The sequence below is a fragment of the Empidonax traillii genome, unplaced genomic scaffold (assembly GCF_003031625.1).
Source record: "Empidonax traillii isolate 1590-97213 ecotype Southwest subspecies unplaced genomic scaffold, ASM303162v1 scaffold615:size383937, whole genome shotgun sequence".
Taxonomy (NCBI): domain Eukaryota; kingdom Metazoa; phylum Chordata; class Aves; order Passeriformes; family Tyrannidae; genus Empidonax; species Empidonax traillii.
Window position 1 is genome coordinate 39655 of NW_020955808.1, and position 15938 is coordinate 55592.

The window sequence follows — 15938 nt, forward strand, 5'->3', positions numbered from 1 at the left end:
TCAAGTACCAACACAGGAAAGATCTTTCGTAAGCTCCTTTTTAATTAGGGACTTCCTTGCACTTAGTTCCTGCAAGAAGTGACCTGCATTTACATGCCTAGTTTTGTTGTTTACTCACCTATACCTACAATAATTTTGCAAGTGTGGTCACTTGTTGAAGAGTGGCAGCTTATTCAGTGTTCTCAAAGAATGTCTGGATCAGGTTACTTTCTCCTCTAGAGTCAAAGTGGTCAGCCTGGGCCACTCACAAACACAAGGCATCCGTCCCTTCTGGCAACGTAATTTAAAAATGAGTCACAGTGTAGGCACAAGTACTACCAGGCTCTCATATGACTCAACGTTCTCATGAAAAAGATACTTCACACTGGTCTGAGCAGCTCTTCTCTTCTGCATTTGCCATCCTTCTCTTCTAGTAAGTGCATCTCCATACACAGTCAGTGTCAGGTGATGACTAACAGACCAGCTTCAATGTGTACACAGTTTGTGATCAGTTAATACAATTTAAGGGTGAATAATTTAAGTTTTTATGTAGCCTGGCTCACATAACTAGAAACAAGCTCTAAGTTTCAAATGGACATTCTGGATTTGCAAACTCCAACTTGCAAACTGGTAACAAAATCTCAAGTACAGAAAGTGGAATAGACCTTCGCAACTTCTCTCACAAGCTGCGACAGCATGCTTTAGATCTTTGACTACAGAAAGTCTTAAAATTTAATTTTAGAGATTATTTTATTCTCCATTCATCTCATCTTGTGTATTTCAGTTAAACTCCACGCAGGGGTACAGATCATTTAAGTCTGTTTAAATCAACTGAAAATCAAAGTTGCATATAAAACGTGAGAAGTTCATTTTAAGTTTTAATTATACATTTGAAGTAACCTTCTGTCTTTTTTTCTTGATTCCAGTTGCTCTGTATTCTTCTCTTTGCTTCAAATATTCTGCTTTGCATTCTTCATAGAATGATGGGTCTGAATAGCTGCAAGACAGAAAAATACATAATATTGGGTTTTGTCTTGGAATATGGAACAGATGCTGCACATTAACACCCAAAGAAAACTTGTCTGCCTTCAATAATAAAATACCTTTTTTTTTAAAGTACATAAGTGTTAAAGCTATCTTTGTAAACTCTAAATAGTAAGTTGGTCTGCATTCTCTCATGATACTGTTCTCTCTTGAGGCATAGTCCTTTTCAAGCCTCTACAGTGAAGCCACCAAGATGAAAGGTGGAAAAAGGGAAAGACATTTGGTGTTTCAGTTCAGCTGAATAATTTATTATTTGGAAACAGTAGATACGTTGGTCCTTGATCATTACATTCCTTTTTCTTATAATTTTGTTTTGAAGTATAACAATTCAAGCACTAAACTTATTTTTCCAGTAGCATTTTGTTTCATTTTATTTTTTAAAAAAGGCAGAGGTACTGACAAATAAAACTAGCAAGTTCTGACTGCAGTTAGGCCTGAATTCTCACCTGGTTGGACGTGTTTTTTTCATCAGTTCCCAAATACTTGAGAATAACTGTCACTAGTTTAAAGGCATTTAACCTTAATCTCTGGTTTAACAGAGCAGGACACACATTCCACCAAAAAACCAAACAAACACACTTTTTCTCCCAGTGAAACTCAAAACATCCCCAACTCTCACCCTGGCAGATTCAAGAATCAAACACTTCAGCCTGATGGCATTGGGGATAAATTAGGACTTCCAAAAAAACCATTTCAATCCACCATGACATCAAGTTGACCTCTCTCATATCTAACAATTTCCCACTGCTGCTGCTATTGCTGTTCACAACAGCAGGACACTTTCAAGACAGACTAAATTGTAAAGAACAGTTCAAGAAGCAAAATGAAAACAAACTTATCCTGTCTCACTAACAGAGTATGAAGGTGCTTCACTGCTCACCCCCATCCTCACATATGTGATGCAACAGAGCAAATACAGGGCTACAGGTCACCTGGGCTGAAATATGTCACATGCGAATCAAGGACAGCCATATATTCATAATAAAATCTTGTCAGTTAGGGCCTGACCAGCACAGTTCTAATAAAGAAAAGATACCATTTTCAGAAAATACATCAAAGTTCTTAACCTTGCATAACCCTTTTGAGAATAGTACATTAGTATAGGCAATGCACAAAAAAACCAACAAAAGCTAGTGAGGGACTTACTAGCCAACCAGGCAGTCTTTCAGTGCTGTGTTCTCTTGCCGACACTTCACCACCATAAGAAAACCAGTTTCTTGACAGCATTTAGTAAAAGCTGGGAAGCAAAAAAAACAACACAAACTAAATTAAAGTTACAAAAATGACAATTGGTAAAAAAAAATTCTCCTATGTGTAGGAGGTATCAGCCCAGGCCTGATTTATTATTTCTCATACTATTTGCAAGATCTTTGTCACTTGTTTAGCAGCAAGATTTTAATTGGGATTGTCCCCTCATCATGTAACACATTCACACACATACTGCTGTTACTAATACCAACAGATTTTTGAAATTATTCTTGCAGCAAATCCATGATTCTTGTGCCTGCTTTTCATACAGTCTACTCAGAGCTATCACAGCAAAATAAAAGGAATCACAAAAAATTAGCTAAACCAGGGTTGTTAGTGTTTCCTCTACAGTGAAAGCTTTTGGAATTGATGAAGCATGTTTGCATCTACATTAAATTAATTTAATCTAAATTAAGAGGGCAGCAATGCTGACAGCAATTACTGCCTCAAAGAAATACCACTGGCAATAATCTCATGTGAAGGTTTGGACTGCAGATAACAAGCTGTGAGGTCATGGTTCTTTCCTGGCATTTCCAAAAATCTCTCCTGAAAATGCAAGGAGAAAGCTGGAAGTGCCATGTTGTACTCCGTGGCACTACAGTGCTCCATGAAGGACTGCTGTCTTCTCTGTATCTTCTCTGCACTGTGTAGGGGCCTGTAGTTGTTCTTCAATATAGAATTTCTTCAAAGTCCAAATGCCTAGTGAAGAGCACTGTTCACAAAAATATTGATGATCTACATTTCTGGGACCATGATCTCTGGCATTTAAGAACAATTCAACTGCTCAGTGAAGTGAAAGTACCTAGTCTGTTTTCAGATCTTAAAACTTAAAAACAAGTCAGTGAGATACTAAAACAGAACAGCAAAGTCATGGTTAAGGACTGGGTTTTATCTGGGAGTAGCTAAAATTAGGCTTCATTGTTACCAGCACCCTGTACAGATGTTTCACTGAATAATAACTCTAGATAAGAATTAGCTGTTATTTCTATCAGAAGACTTCAAACTGTTTTATTTTAAGGGGTCTGCTAAAAGGTTAACAGCTGCATTTAGCAGATGGAAAAGAAAGAGAGAGAGAAAGAGAAAGCCAAGTGTCCAAGATCAACCAATAGCCAGAACAAAGCTCCTCACTACTGCATCCCCTTCCAGAATTGCATCCATTTTTCCTCTTCTAAGCTTTTCCTGGTAATGATTTAATATGCAGCAAATTTAGGGCATACAGAATGCACATATTTAGCAAAATTTACAACTACTCCAGTGCAATCAAAAATTAACACTGCTACATCATACATAGTATAAATCACACTATCTATGCTCAGTGTATAGGTACAATCAGTACCATATGCACATATGTATGTTCATGCATTACTTGCTCTGTTTTGTCCAAAAATTTGGACAGTAAGTAAGACTTGTAAGTACTTCCTCTACTTACAGTAGAATCTTCCATTTCTTGTATGCAATGATCAGATATGTAGTATTTACAGAAATAGCAATTTTTGTATCTCTTCCATTCTTTAAACTTATATATTCCTACTTATTATACCTTCTGAAGTCACACTAGGCAAGTTTCAAGTTACTGATCATGTGAAAATATGGGCATGACTGTCAAACACACTGCGTGTCACACAATCCTGTAGCCAGCCCTGTGTGTGTTCAAGATATTTAGCTTAAGTTTCAAATCTGCCTCCTAAGTAATTACTGATCCTGTACAATGATGTAGCTTCCACTACATCAAGACTTCAATAAACAAGAGAATAGATTTGTGCCTATAAAAGCAGCAATCCTCTCCTTTGCTCTGAGCAGATGCTGACTGAAATGAGCATCAAGCAATCGTGGACCTCTGTGGAGCAAAATTCACCTTGTAGTATCCTGGATACTACTGGCAAGACTTTAAGGAGAAAGTGATCCAATAGCTGCAAGCAATCCATGGGTGAGACTAATCTGCTTGCCCATGGTGATATGAATTAGGCTTTTACCAAAAAAATTTACAAGTAAAGGTTTGCTGAAAGTGATGATGACAGACTTAAGTGTCCTTATACTGCCATAAGTATGTATATATATGTACCTTTGCAAAACTTTGCAAAGAATTGACTGCTTATCTACTTTTAATGTATTATTTATTGATGAACACTTAAAATGTGCTCCAACACAGCACCTGGTGTTACATACTGGCAACTTCACCACACACTACCTAAGAAACAGATGAAGTACGCAGAAAATGGGTTTAAACTGACTGGCTAATTACCAGTTGGGAAGACCCTGTAATCCGTGCTCAAAAAAATAACACCTAATTTCTAAGATCTAGTTCAGTATGTGTTTTTAGACCTAAAGTCATCCAAATACACATGCACAATTTTGAGGAAACTTCTGAACAGCTGAAGTTTACAAAGCTCAGAACAAGACAAGAAAAGTGTTATTAGGTTATTGAAATGTTTTTTTGGTTTTCAAAGGTGAACCTCTGTGAACCTTCTTCTGTTCTTTCCCAGACTGTTTACACTGACTGTCCCTATGTCAGCATCTCAGAAAAATCATACCTATTAGTCCATTTCTAAAAATGTCCTGGTTTTTGTGGTTTTTTTTTCTGGGAATAAACTTCCAATGTCTTTGAAAGCTTATGGTCTGTTTAGTGACCAGTTTGATTTCTACTCTCCATGGGCACTTCTTTAAGTGCTGTGCTGAGGTTTTGGGTTGAGTTTTTTTTGTAGTAGTAATCATTTCTTCTGGAAGCTGTGAAGTAAAAAACCACAGAAGACAACGGGAGGTCCCTCTCACTTGTTAGCTCACCAGTCTTGATTGGTTAAAGGCGTGATGTCCCAGGGAACTAAAAAACCTGAACTGCAATTGCAAGCATTCCCTGGCTTCAGAAGGCCCTGCCTGCAGTACATGGCCAGGCACTGCTGCAAAGTGATAAAACTGCTTCCAGCTATTTAGCTTTAACATTACTGATGCTTAACAACAGAGAGGAAGAAAGGAGTTTAAAGCATGTTGGGCATCCTTATATGAGCACACAAAACTTGATTAGCCATCTCTTCTCTTTAAAAGCCATGTAAGGAGTGTGGTGCAAGACAGCTTTAGTTATAAACACTTACCAGAAACCTTACAGGAGTCAGGAGAATGTTCTTTTATTTTTAACCTTTTTTTTTTTAAACTGTAATTTTATGCTTTATCTTGCTCCCAGAGGGGCAAATACTGATCTCTTCACTCTCATGACCAGTGACAGGACTTGAGAAAATGTCATGAAACTGAGTCAGAGGAGGTTTAGGCTGGTTATTAGGAAAAGATTTTTCCCCTAGAGGGTAACTGAGCACTAGAACAGGCTCCGCAGGGAAGAAGTCACAGCGCCAAGCCTAAGTTCAAGAAGCGTTTGGATAATGCTTTGAGAAACATGGTGTGATTCTTGAGGTGTCCTGCACAGGGCCAGGAGTTGGACTCAATGATCCTTGTGGGTGCCTTCCAACTCAGCATATTCTGTGATTCCATGAACTCTTCCATGAAATGAAACGTCTCGATGTTGAGCAGCACAAAGAGTGTTAAAATGACTGGTTTGGAGAATAATCTCACAAATAGCGCACAAAAGATCCAGATATAATCTCAAACAAAAAATTTATCTCCATATCTGTAATCTTGACGATCACCTCTCATTTCTCACTCAAGCAATAGTTGCATTATGGACCAAAGTTTCAGGGTGCATAGCAAAAGGAGTGGATACACAGGATCTCATTACAAACCTTTTGTAGTTTAACACTTTAGCAGCTCTGAGTGGTAATCAGAACACTAGAGAATCCACCCTCAGGCTCAAACAAACCTCCTTCCTGATACACTGCACATCATACAAAGAAGAGTTGCTCTTTCAGAGCAGAATTAATCTTTTCATAATCCTGTGTATGATCCAATATTTATGACTTTAGCAAATGACTATCTGCAATTTTACAAGTTCATGGGCTGATTTGTTTTCTTTCTTCTCAAACAGCAGCGAAACTAGAGATTAATTTGAGCCAGTCTGCAAATTCATTGCAAACTGTAACACAAAAGAAAGACATGTTTCAAACAAACAATAAAAGTTAATCCCAATATTTATAAATACAAACTAAATACACTGAGAGACAGAGGTCAATGCAACAGAAGTGAAAATGCCTTGTTAGAGAGGGGGAAAAAGCTTGCCCTTGAGAAAATCAACCCTTTGCCAAGGCTTTTCCAGGACAGCTACATATGTCCATCATTGAATGCTCTGTGCACAGACAAGGACAGATCCACTACTGCGTCAACAAGCTGCAGGTGCCCACTAGTTACCACGGAAACTGGCCACAGACCCCCCTTTCACCTGCAGCAGTTATGGTTCATGACAGCATATCTGACACAGGTTATCCCACAGGCTCCTCTCCGTGCTGTAAGCTCTGTCTAGGGGGATGCACATGGAGCGAAGATCTCTTCCCAAGGCTACAGCTCAGAGACAGTGTGCTGAACAGTTCATCGCTGATTTGAGGCTGGATTTCATCTTCTTCCTCTCTCAAGAGAGAAGAAAGCTTTGTCTTTCTCTTTTAAGGCAAATCCAAAATAAGCTTTAGGCACAGTTCAGAGACTTTTAAGTCTCATTATGTTTTGGCCATTACTGCCACATAGAGAGATTTCAACTGCTAAATCAAGCCTGCCATTTTGTGCCTTCTCTAAATCAACCACGTATTAAGGCCAAAAGGTAACTTTGCCATGACAAAGGTGTGCTCTCAACTGAACAAAAGCTGAACCACCATGTTTGAATACAGAGCAATTCAGTTTGTCCAGTTCTCACCTGCTGACTACGGCATACCGGCATGTGCAGGTAGATCTGCCTACGCCGGGAAGACCACACAGCTCACATGATTTCCAGGGACAGACATGAGGGCTTTTTGGCTGAGGTCAGCGATGAATGAGCCCCACCAAGGACTCACTCTTCAGCAGGGAGCATCTCAGACCCTGAGCAATTTGGGGAAGCTGCTGAGTTTGATCCCTGGCACCTCCAAATTTGCCCAGGATGCAAAAGCAGGATTTCACTGGGTCTCCCTATCCCAACTTACCTGCCTGAGAAAGCACAACACAGAGAACCAGCAGAAATTAGATCATGACTCATGCAAAGTCACAGAACAGAAAAAAAGAGCTTTAAAAAGCCTACTGAAGTAGGCACTAAAGGTGTCCAGATATGGATTTTTAAATAAAAATCCTATTCCAGGTCTCCGTGTAATTCCGTTCAAATACAGAATTATACAAATTATGTTGCAGCTGTCAAGAATTAGTTTTGAGTGTCTTAGTATATTTGATGGTTGATTAAAAGCTGCTTTAAGTTACAGAGCACTCTTCTATTAAGGTTTCTTTGATAATTAGCTAGAAGTTTGACACAACAAAGAACACTTTTGTTTAGAAAGATCTTTACAGTCCACACCAATCTTTGCTGAAAAAAAGTAGCATCTAAGAAGAATGTTCTTCTTCTGTATTTTTAATTGCTTTTTCCCCAACTCTGTTTTATGACTTTATTACAAGGTAATAAGGAAAGCAGATGGAAACTGACATGAAGCTGGGTAACGGTTCACTTATCACAGAATAAAGACTGGACAAATTATTTCCCTGTCTGAACAAGCAGTCAGAGAAGCATATGCAATACACACTAAAGTGTTAATTTTAAAAGATGAGATACATTACCAGGAAATTATAACAAAGTTGGTGGGGGTCCACCAACAGATTGTCCTAGTACATACACTTCCTAATTAAAAAAAAGGAAACAAAATGCCAGGGTACTGCCCATTTTCATTCTAAAACATATTCACAGGTTCAAGAAATATTTGCTCCTGTATGACAAAAATAAAAAACTTGTAGGATTTTGACTCAAAGGGACAAACCAACATCTGGCATAAGACAGAGCCACAGCTCTGCTGAACAAAGGTGATGATTTTCTTCCACACCATTAAACCAGACAAGGTTAAAATTTAACACTCTTAATCTCAGTGTCTGCAGACTTACAAACAGTGGACAACAAAAACAAGGCACCGTATTTACGATGCAAGTATTCTTTCTGTAGTCCCCAACACCCCTCCACTCCCAAGCAGAACTAGGCTGATTTCTTCACTGTGTTGCATTCAAAATGAAACGGTGGAATCAGTGTGTTGGACTGCTAAAGTTTCAGTTACTTGTATGTAAAGGAAAGACTTTATGAAAAAAACTGTAACATCCTGCCCCAAGCATTAAAAACAAATTGAAAGTTGGGGGTTTTTTTTGTGATTCAATAAAGGGGAACAACCAGCATCAGATTATATTTGTAGCAGATTTGTAAAGGATTTTTTTAACTTTAAATATTTATAAATATTAGATACCTAATTATTTCTTTCTGCAAACATTAAAGTCTTTTCATGCTCAAAGCAAGAGAAGAACAAGAAGCGTTTGGGACTCATCTCTAGACAGATATAACAACACCAAGGGATCATCCCTGTTATTTTCAACGAATGAACTGTTTGTAGCATGAAGGCTATTTCGGAAAGTGCCTTTTTTGTAGATTCAGACTGTAACAATATTTGACACTTTTGTATTGCCTCACACATTGCAAAGTGTTCTACAATTCATATAACATTAGAACTGCAGTTTTATCAATTATAATTGTGCATCTATTTTGCAGATGTTCTTGTACACAAAGTAAATGAAATATTCCCTATTATCAAGATAAATTGATCCTCTCAGGTCTGGCTCTCGTTTATTTAAAGACTTTACAATTTTACTACTTAAGAGAAAGTCCTACAGAGGTGTTATCTCACCATTTATATTTTCTCGACACTTATGATACTGCTATCACACTCTTAAAATAAAAAAAAAAAAAAGCTTGCATCATGATTCAAACCACGCTTATGTTCTATTCCTGGGGTAGGTTTTTTCCTCTGCACAAAAAAAAGAAATAGTTTTGTCCAGTGTTTGGGTTGTTCCTTGGGGTCTACCACTGGGCAGAGAAAAGATGCCCAAGTAACAATGGAGATTTAGGGGGTGATGGTGGAAGGAGGAGGGAACAGATCCCTTTAAAATGTAAACAAGGACAAGATTTTCAAAATCTATGTTTGTAAAATGTGTACAAAAATGACCCAAAACATTGTCAGCAACATTTTATGGTGAAGTTGTTATGCTTTTAATTTTGTATTAAATTGTGATTTATTAGCTTGTTACTTTGAAGATTACTCAGTATGCACAGAACAGATTACTGGTGCATTTAATGAGCCAGAGGAAGTAGAAGGATGAACACAAAGAGATTGTTTTATATTGTAGAGTACGAGCTATTTGATATTTCTAACACAGTACAAAAGAAAGCTTCTCTGTAGATTGATCACGGTTCAGTTAACATCACTGAATATCTAATACCTCCAACTCAATTAATTCTCACCTGATTAAGATCAGTCTGATATTCAAACTAAATCATCTCTCCAGTCAAGTAGAAATCAATATTTCTGATTTTACTTTTAAATTACAAATACAAATAAAATACACACATCGTCAGTATGCCAGGAGTAGCTTTCCCATTCCAGTCTACTATGGCATGCATAACACAGCTGATTAAAGACTTATTCTAATTTGAGCAACAATATATATGACAGATTAATTTGAATAGGAGGAGATAGCATGAAATAATTAACTGCATCTTATATAGGGCAAAGAGAAAATTGACATAAAATAACCTTGATTCTTTCAAGTAAACCTCTGTTATAAGATCAAATACTTTGTCTACACAATTTTTGTTTGCTATAACATAAAAATAAACATATACTTTCTATTTTCCTGCTCATCACCAGCCCCCCAAAATCTGCTGAATTTCGGCTTTTGTAGCTCCAGTGTACTGCTGGGAGCATCTGTCCTAAGGCAGATGATCTACAGTAGCACACAATTCAGGGCTGGGGAAGAAAGACAATCCCAGGAATTCAGGAATTTTAGGAAAGGGGTATTCATCCTCCTACCCAATCTTTTCCAGGGCACTCTCAGCACAGAACAGCAACTTTATCTTGAAGTACACCGTGCAAACAGAGGATTTGCCAGTAGACCACAGCATCTCTGGCACTCTATTATGAAACATCCCTCATCTCATGATGTAGAGGTGAACATACAGCAGGAGAGAATCATCAGGAAGGCAAACAGCACAACTGTGAACTTCAGAGAAAGAATATTTCCCCAAAAACTATAAACTGTTTCTCTAAACACAATGCCTTGGGATAAAGAACGTCTGCTACCAATATCCTAGAAACAAATCTGAAGACTTTGCTTTAGGGGACATTTAGAGATGAGAAAATAAAATACTGATTCAGACGAAGGGCCCATTTGTCCCATACACCACCTTTCCCAGAAGTCAGTAACAGCTGTTTTAGAAAAACGTGTTCAAAAGTTTACATTATGGAAAAACGTTCTCTCAAGAGAAGTTTCTTCCTCACCCCTAAGCTTGGCTCATAAATTCTCATATGCCCTTCAAATCCCTTACAATCACTTACACGTTGGGTCTACAGTGACAAGCACCCAAAAGAAGATGAAGAAAGAGGGGAAAAAACATCCCAGCACAGGAAAGATACATGCTAGCCTGAATTCCTTTAACATCTATCTGCCCTGGCTTGCTCAAGTCCTGCTGAAGTCCAAACTATTGCAATTGTAGTTATTTGTTTCATACCATGTGTGTCTTTTTCATTAGCAAGTTTTCAAAATCCTGCTGCAAAAATTAATTGGCCTCAAAGTATCTCTCGGCTGGATGCAGAACAGGCCAAAGCAGTAGGGAGGAGATCAAAAATGTTTGGGCATTGGTTGTCCAGGTTTTTTTTCAGAACAATCCAGTTACTTGTACTGTAAATGCCATCTACCTTCACTTAGGAACTACAGTCTTCCAAATTTTCATTTCTTAAATGCATTGATATTACAAGGTTCTAGGTTTGGCCAACTGCTTAGAACGAGCTTTCTAAATGAATATAGGAAATGAGTGGCTTATTTAAACTTTCTGTTTCAAAAAATCCTTAAAATTTTTTTTTTTTCATTTTGTTGTTTGTGGGTTTTTTTTGGAAACCACAATACCACACCAGTTCTGAAAACACATGTAAGGCACGTAGGGATTCTCCAACATCAGTTAATTCAATACAGAAGTCATTGCTCAGGTGCTGATCTTCTTTTCATTACAGAAACATTTGTAGTGTTTCTGTTATTTTCAGACCTAACAATCATTAAAGACAGAATTTCTGGGAAAAAAAACCAGGATCTTATGAAACTAGCATCAAGGAATGACGAGTAAATCAGGAAAGCCACAAACAATAAAGACACAGTCCCATTCCAATACAATGTAGAGTCTTGTGCTGGGGAAAACTGCCTGACCAGACTCACTACAAATGCTGTGTAGTTTAAAATTTGCTCCCATTAGGGCTAAGAATTGTGAATGTTTGTTAAGAGGTATACCCAGAAACCTCAAGAAACAGCAGGACAGTACTTCTGTTTGTCACAATTAACCCACACTTATCCACAGCAGATGGTTGGACCTTTTCTTTCTAAATTCATAATAAGCATAAGAAACAGGGAATGAAACTGAAAAGCAGAGTATAAGAAAGAGAAAAATTGTTTAGGAAAAAAAAAACAACACAAATAAAAAGCAGAGGAACACAACTAAACACAGTAATCCAAACCAACCCAATCAGTTCAACTAAACAAAACCCAGACTTAATACTTAAAACTGTTAACAAAAATATACCAGATTAAAGTAATTAAGACTTTTTTTTTAAAAAAAAATATACACATGCAATCTCATGGTATTTTCAGGAGCATTTAGTTCTGTTGTTTAGACAAGGACAGGTCAGCTCCCCTCATTCTACATCCTGCACACATGAGATTTGACCAAAATGTCTTCTGGGGGTCAAGGGGTGGAGAGATTGAAGATAGTTTTCAGTTTGATATGAATGCTGAATGTGCATATGAAACCTGACTAGGAAAAGTGTTTTTCTAAGTAATCACAGAGCCAGAGAAGATTACTTTTAAAAAACATACACCTTAAAATGTCAGAGAGTATTTTCCTGACTATCGCAAAATGCTGATGAAATGCTGTGGTAGACATAATTTATGAGTAGTATGTGTTTAGTCAGTGGAATTTCAACAAACTTGGAATTCAACAGCAAATGGAGTTTTTGCACAGAAGATACAGAGAAATATCTGCTTGTTACTTTTAGTGCTGTAGACACAAGCTTGACCTGATCTGATCTCTCATCCTGGATGTATAGAGTTGTCAGCATTTTTATATGCACATCTATACACTCATACCTACACATGTATGTGGATTTTGCCCCAAACACACAGAAATCTAGTACACTATCATATTTATTAAATTCCAGCATCCTACTTCTTTAAGAGCTAAGTCCTCCTGCTTCTGACTAAGCAAGACAGACAGAGCACAGAAGTACATAAAAGGGGGTTATGTCCTCAGAAGACAGGGGAGAAATAGCAAGGGCATAACTATTATGTATAAGGCTTTACAGTGACTGTACTTTGTCAGTCAAGGCAGATTTAAGTGCTCAAAGATGACGGTCTGCCGGGCTATGTGGGCAAATTCATCAAGAAAAGCAGACCTCCTTTCCTTCCTATTGAAATTAAAAAATATATATCCTTTTAAGTGAAGTAAGCACACTGCTGTGAAACAATTAATTTGGGTAAATCATGATTTGGGAATGTTTTTGTCAAGCACAAGCATCATCTTCTATTTAAGGTTTCAAGTAAAGCACACCCAATGAGTACAGCCACCTAGTTAAATTGCACTGGTTTCAAACAACTGCTTCCTTTAAGACTGACTTGATCTAATTTTCCTGCCACCCTGCAGTAAGTATCCCTGACATCAAGTGTTACCATACCAGGCGCTGGAAGAGGCAGAACTGGAACAAATGCAAGTTCCCCCATGGCTACTGTCTGTCACTGCCTGCTTTTATATAAACAAGTGCATCCAACTCGAGCTGCACAGAGCAGCCTTGCCGCTGCTTATCCTCCCGCCTCCGTCTGGAGCTGCTGAGCCACTCAGGGACAGCTGAGAAGTTAGGATAACAGATGATTAAAAGAAACAACATCCCCCTCCCTCTGTCCCATAGCGACTGACTCTTTAGCTGAACTCCAAAGTTAAAAAAACTGTATCTATTTCTAAAAGACAGAGCTTTACCGAGCAGCAGAAGTAACAGTAATGTCCTTCTACCACACGGTGGGGATAGAGCAGGGCATTTATGTAACTCCTGAAGAGACACTTGCCCAGCTTGTTCCACCATGACACCAACTTTCACTTACAGCATGCTGCTTTGGGGAGTCTTCCTTTTTGCATTCTCCCTCTCCCCCCACCCAGTTCAACTTACCGGATTTCCAAACTATGTTTTAACCCAAAGTTCCAATATGGAAGGTTGGTAGCGGTAGCAGTAGCAGTAGTTCTCCCTCCTCAGAACGAATCAAAATATCCTCTAAGCAAAAGTGAAAGTGATTCCAGAGTTCCAGCTGGAGGGTGAGGGCATCTTACAGAACCGGGTCAAAATTTCAGGCCTTCTGGGCACTCCAAAAAGAGTCAAATATTAAAAGAGGAAGCAACTTTCACTTACAGGTCATAATCCATCCCCAGCCATTATTCCAACCTCTCCAAACTAGCTATCATGTACTTACTTTACTTCACACTATATGTTTAGTCTCTTTTTTCAAACACAGCTAGCCTAATGCTGGTCTGGAGGTGTGGGAAGAATTCCTGCTAAGCAAAGTACTACTCAGTGCTTGTAAGGACGACAGAACCAGAAGTGCAATTTCTCAGAAAAAAAAAAAAATTAAAATTGTGCTGTGTCCATATCCTGAATTGAATCATGAAGAGTAACTTGACCCTTTGCAATCATTGCCACAGTATGATAAAGTATGTAAAATTACTTTTTAAAAAGAAATTGCATCATTGAATACATAGGCACTTAGAATTTCAAACTTCCTTATTCATTTTATTATTTGAAGAGATTACTTTTAACCATGTGACAAGAAAGCACACTACTAAAGCTTAGCAAGATCTGGAGATTTGGTAGCAACTGTGTAACATTTATCTTCCATCTTCTATAAAGTGTTTTACATAAACACCTGCAATAACCAGGTACCTAAAAAGGACTGAATATCAGCCAGCAAATAATCCAGCCACCACACTCCTCCTGTATCTTTGAAACTCTTACACAAAAGCTTCTTGAAATGACAATGCACAACTTCGTATTTTGTTTGGGTCCTGGAAAACTTTCCATGAGCAGCACGCACTGCATGCTGCCCTGCGGTATGAGGGCAGTTAGGATGCTCCCCTGGATCAGGAGCTCCCACACACCACACATCCTTGCAGAGCTAGTAATACACGATTTCTTCAAACTTTTCAGAGACATTATGCGGACCAGATGAGGCCAAGGCTATCCAGAACAATGCAGGACTGGCATTTTATTACAATCTTATTTACAGATCAGTTCTGTTGTGGACCAAAACCTGCATAACGATAACAATCAGCTCAGGGGCTTCCACTCACAGAGGGAAACTGATCATGGAAGGAAGTGAAAAAAATCCTAAAAACACCCAACAAACCCTCCTTTCTAACCTACAATGTCTTTTCATCCAAAGCACAGCTTCCAGGAATCATTTACTGCCCAGGAAGATTGGGCATGGACATCAAGCATCAGAGCAAGAGAAAGCAGAGGTGATGCCACAGAGCTCTGCTGACAAAGTCACAGGTTTTGACAAGGAAGCACCAGGCTGAAGCCATGATGTTATGCCCAAGCACAGAGCAGATACATCCAAGCACATGCTTCTGGGATGGTCCTGGTTGTTGGAACCAAACGGTACCAGGCCAAAGCATTGTATAAAGCATTGATCTGTATAAGGGGTTGTAATAAAAGACCTGATTTCATAGAGAAATTAAGAGATGAGGCCATTTCTTCAGAACAAATGTTATCATTCCGAAGACAGCAAAATTAAATATTTGTAGACAAGGGACTTACAACCAAGCCTTTGACCAATCTATAAAACAAAATGCATCAGGAAGGAGGTATGAAAGCCCCTTGAAAAAACAGGTGCAGTTTGGTATAATGAAGCCTCAGGGACAGTACTGTAACTTCTGACAGCTGACTGCTCTGTGCTCCTCAAGCTGTATGCACACATGTCCTCAAGTTTGGCAGGAGGTGGTTGTTTAAGTGCATCTATTCTGCCTGCTCCAAGTATCTTGTTTCTGATGCAAGAACATTTTAGAGTAATAGAGTCTCACACTGTTACGAAAGAAACAGCAAAAATAATCACATAAATGTGGTCCCTGTACTTAGAAAAATAACTGCACTTCTATGAATTTATTTAGCAATTGTTCAGTAAGTATTAACAGTGCATCTGCTACAAAACCACTGGAACAGGAAACATTAACAGGTAAGACAAGGGGAAATATACACATAGCTTTAGTTTAGAAGCCATTAGTCACTCTTCTTCCCATGGCATGAGGATACTTTCTACGAAATACCACACAAACAAACAAGAACTACTCAGGTTTGGTCAACTGCTTTCTAAAGAAGGAGACCAAGTTTGTTTCTAACACGTTCTGCCACGGGAGCCATAATTAGGGATCAAGATGATACAGAAGATCCCGCACATTAGCCAGCAGCAGCTGAGGACACAGAATTTCAAGCAGCACTCAGTGG

The 15938-nt window shown here is 38.5% G+C and overlaps 1 protein-coding gene across 1 annotated transcript in view; it reads right to left on the reverse strand.

Moving 5' to 3' along the window:
• Positions 1-706: 706 nt before the first annotated feature.
• The window catches only part of CMC1 (C-X9-C motif containing 1), a 43390-nt gene continuing 28158 nt past the window's right edge, over positions 707-15938 (reverse strand). Inside the window, exons 3-4 of the mRNA XM_027898680.1 lie at positions 2170-2260; positions 707-976 (exon numbers count right to left, since the gene is read on the reverse strand). Coding sequence (XP_027754481.1) covers positions 862-976; positions 2170-2260 — 206 coding nt within the window. The 3' untranslated portion in view covers positions 707-861. The remainder of the gene's footprint in view (positions 977-2169; positions 2261-15938) is intronic.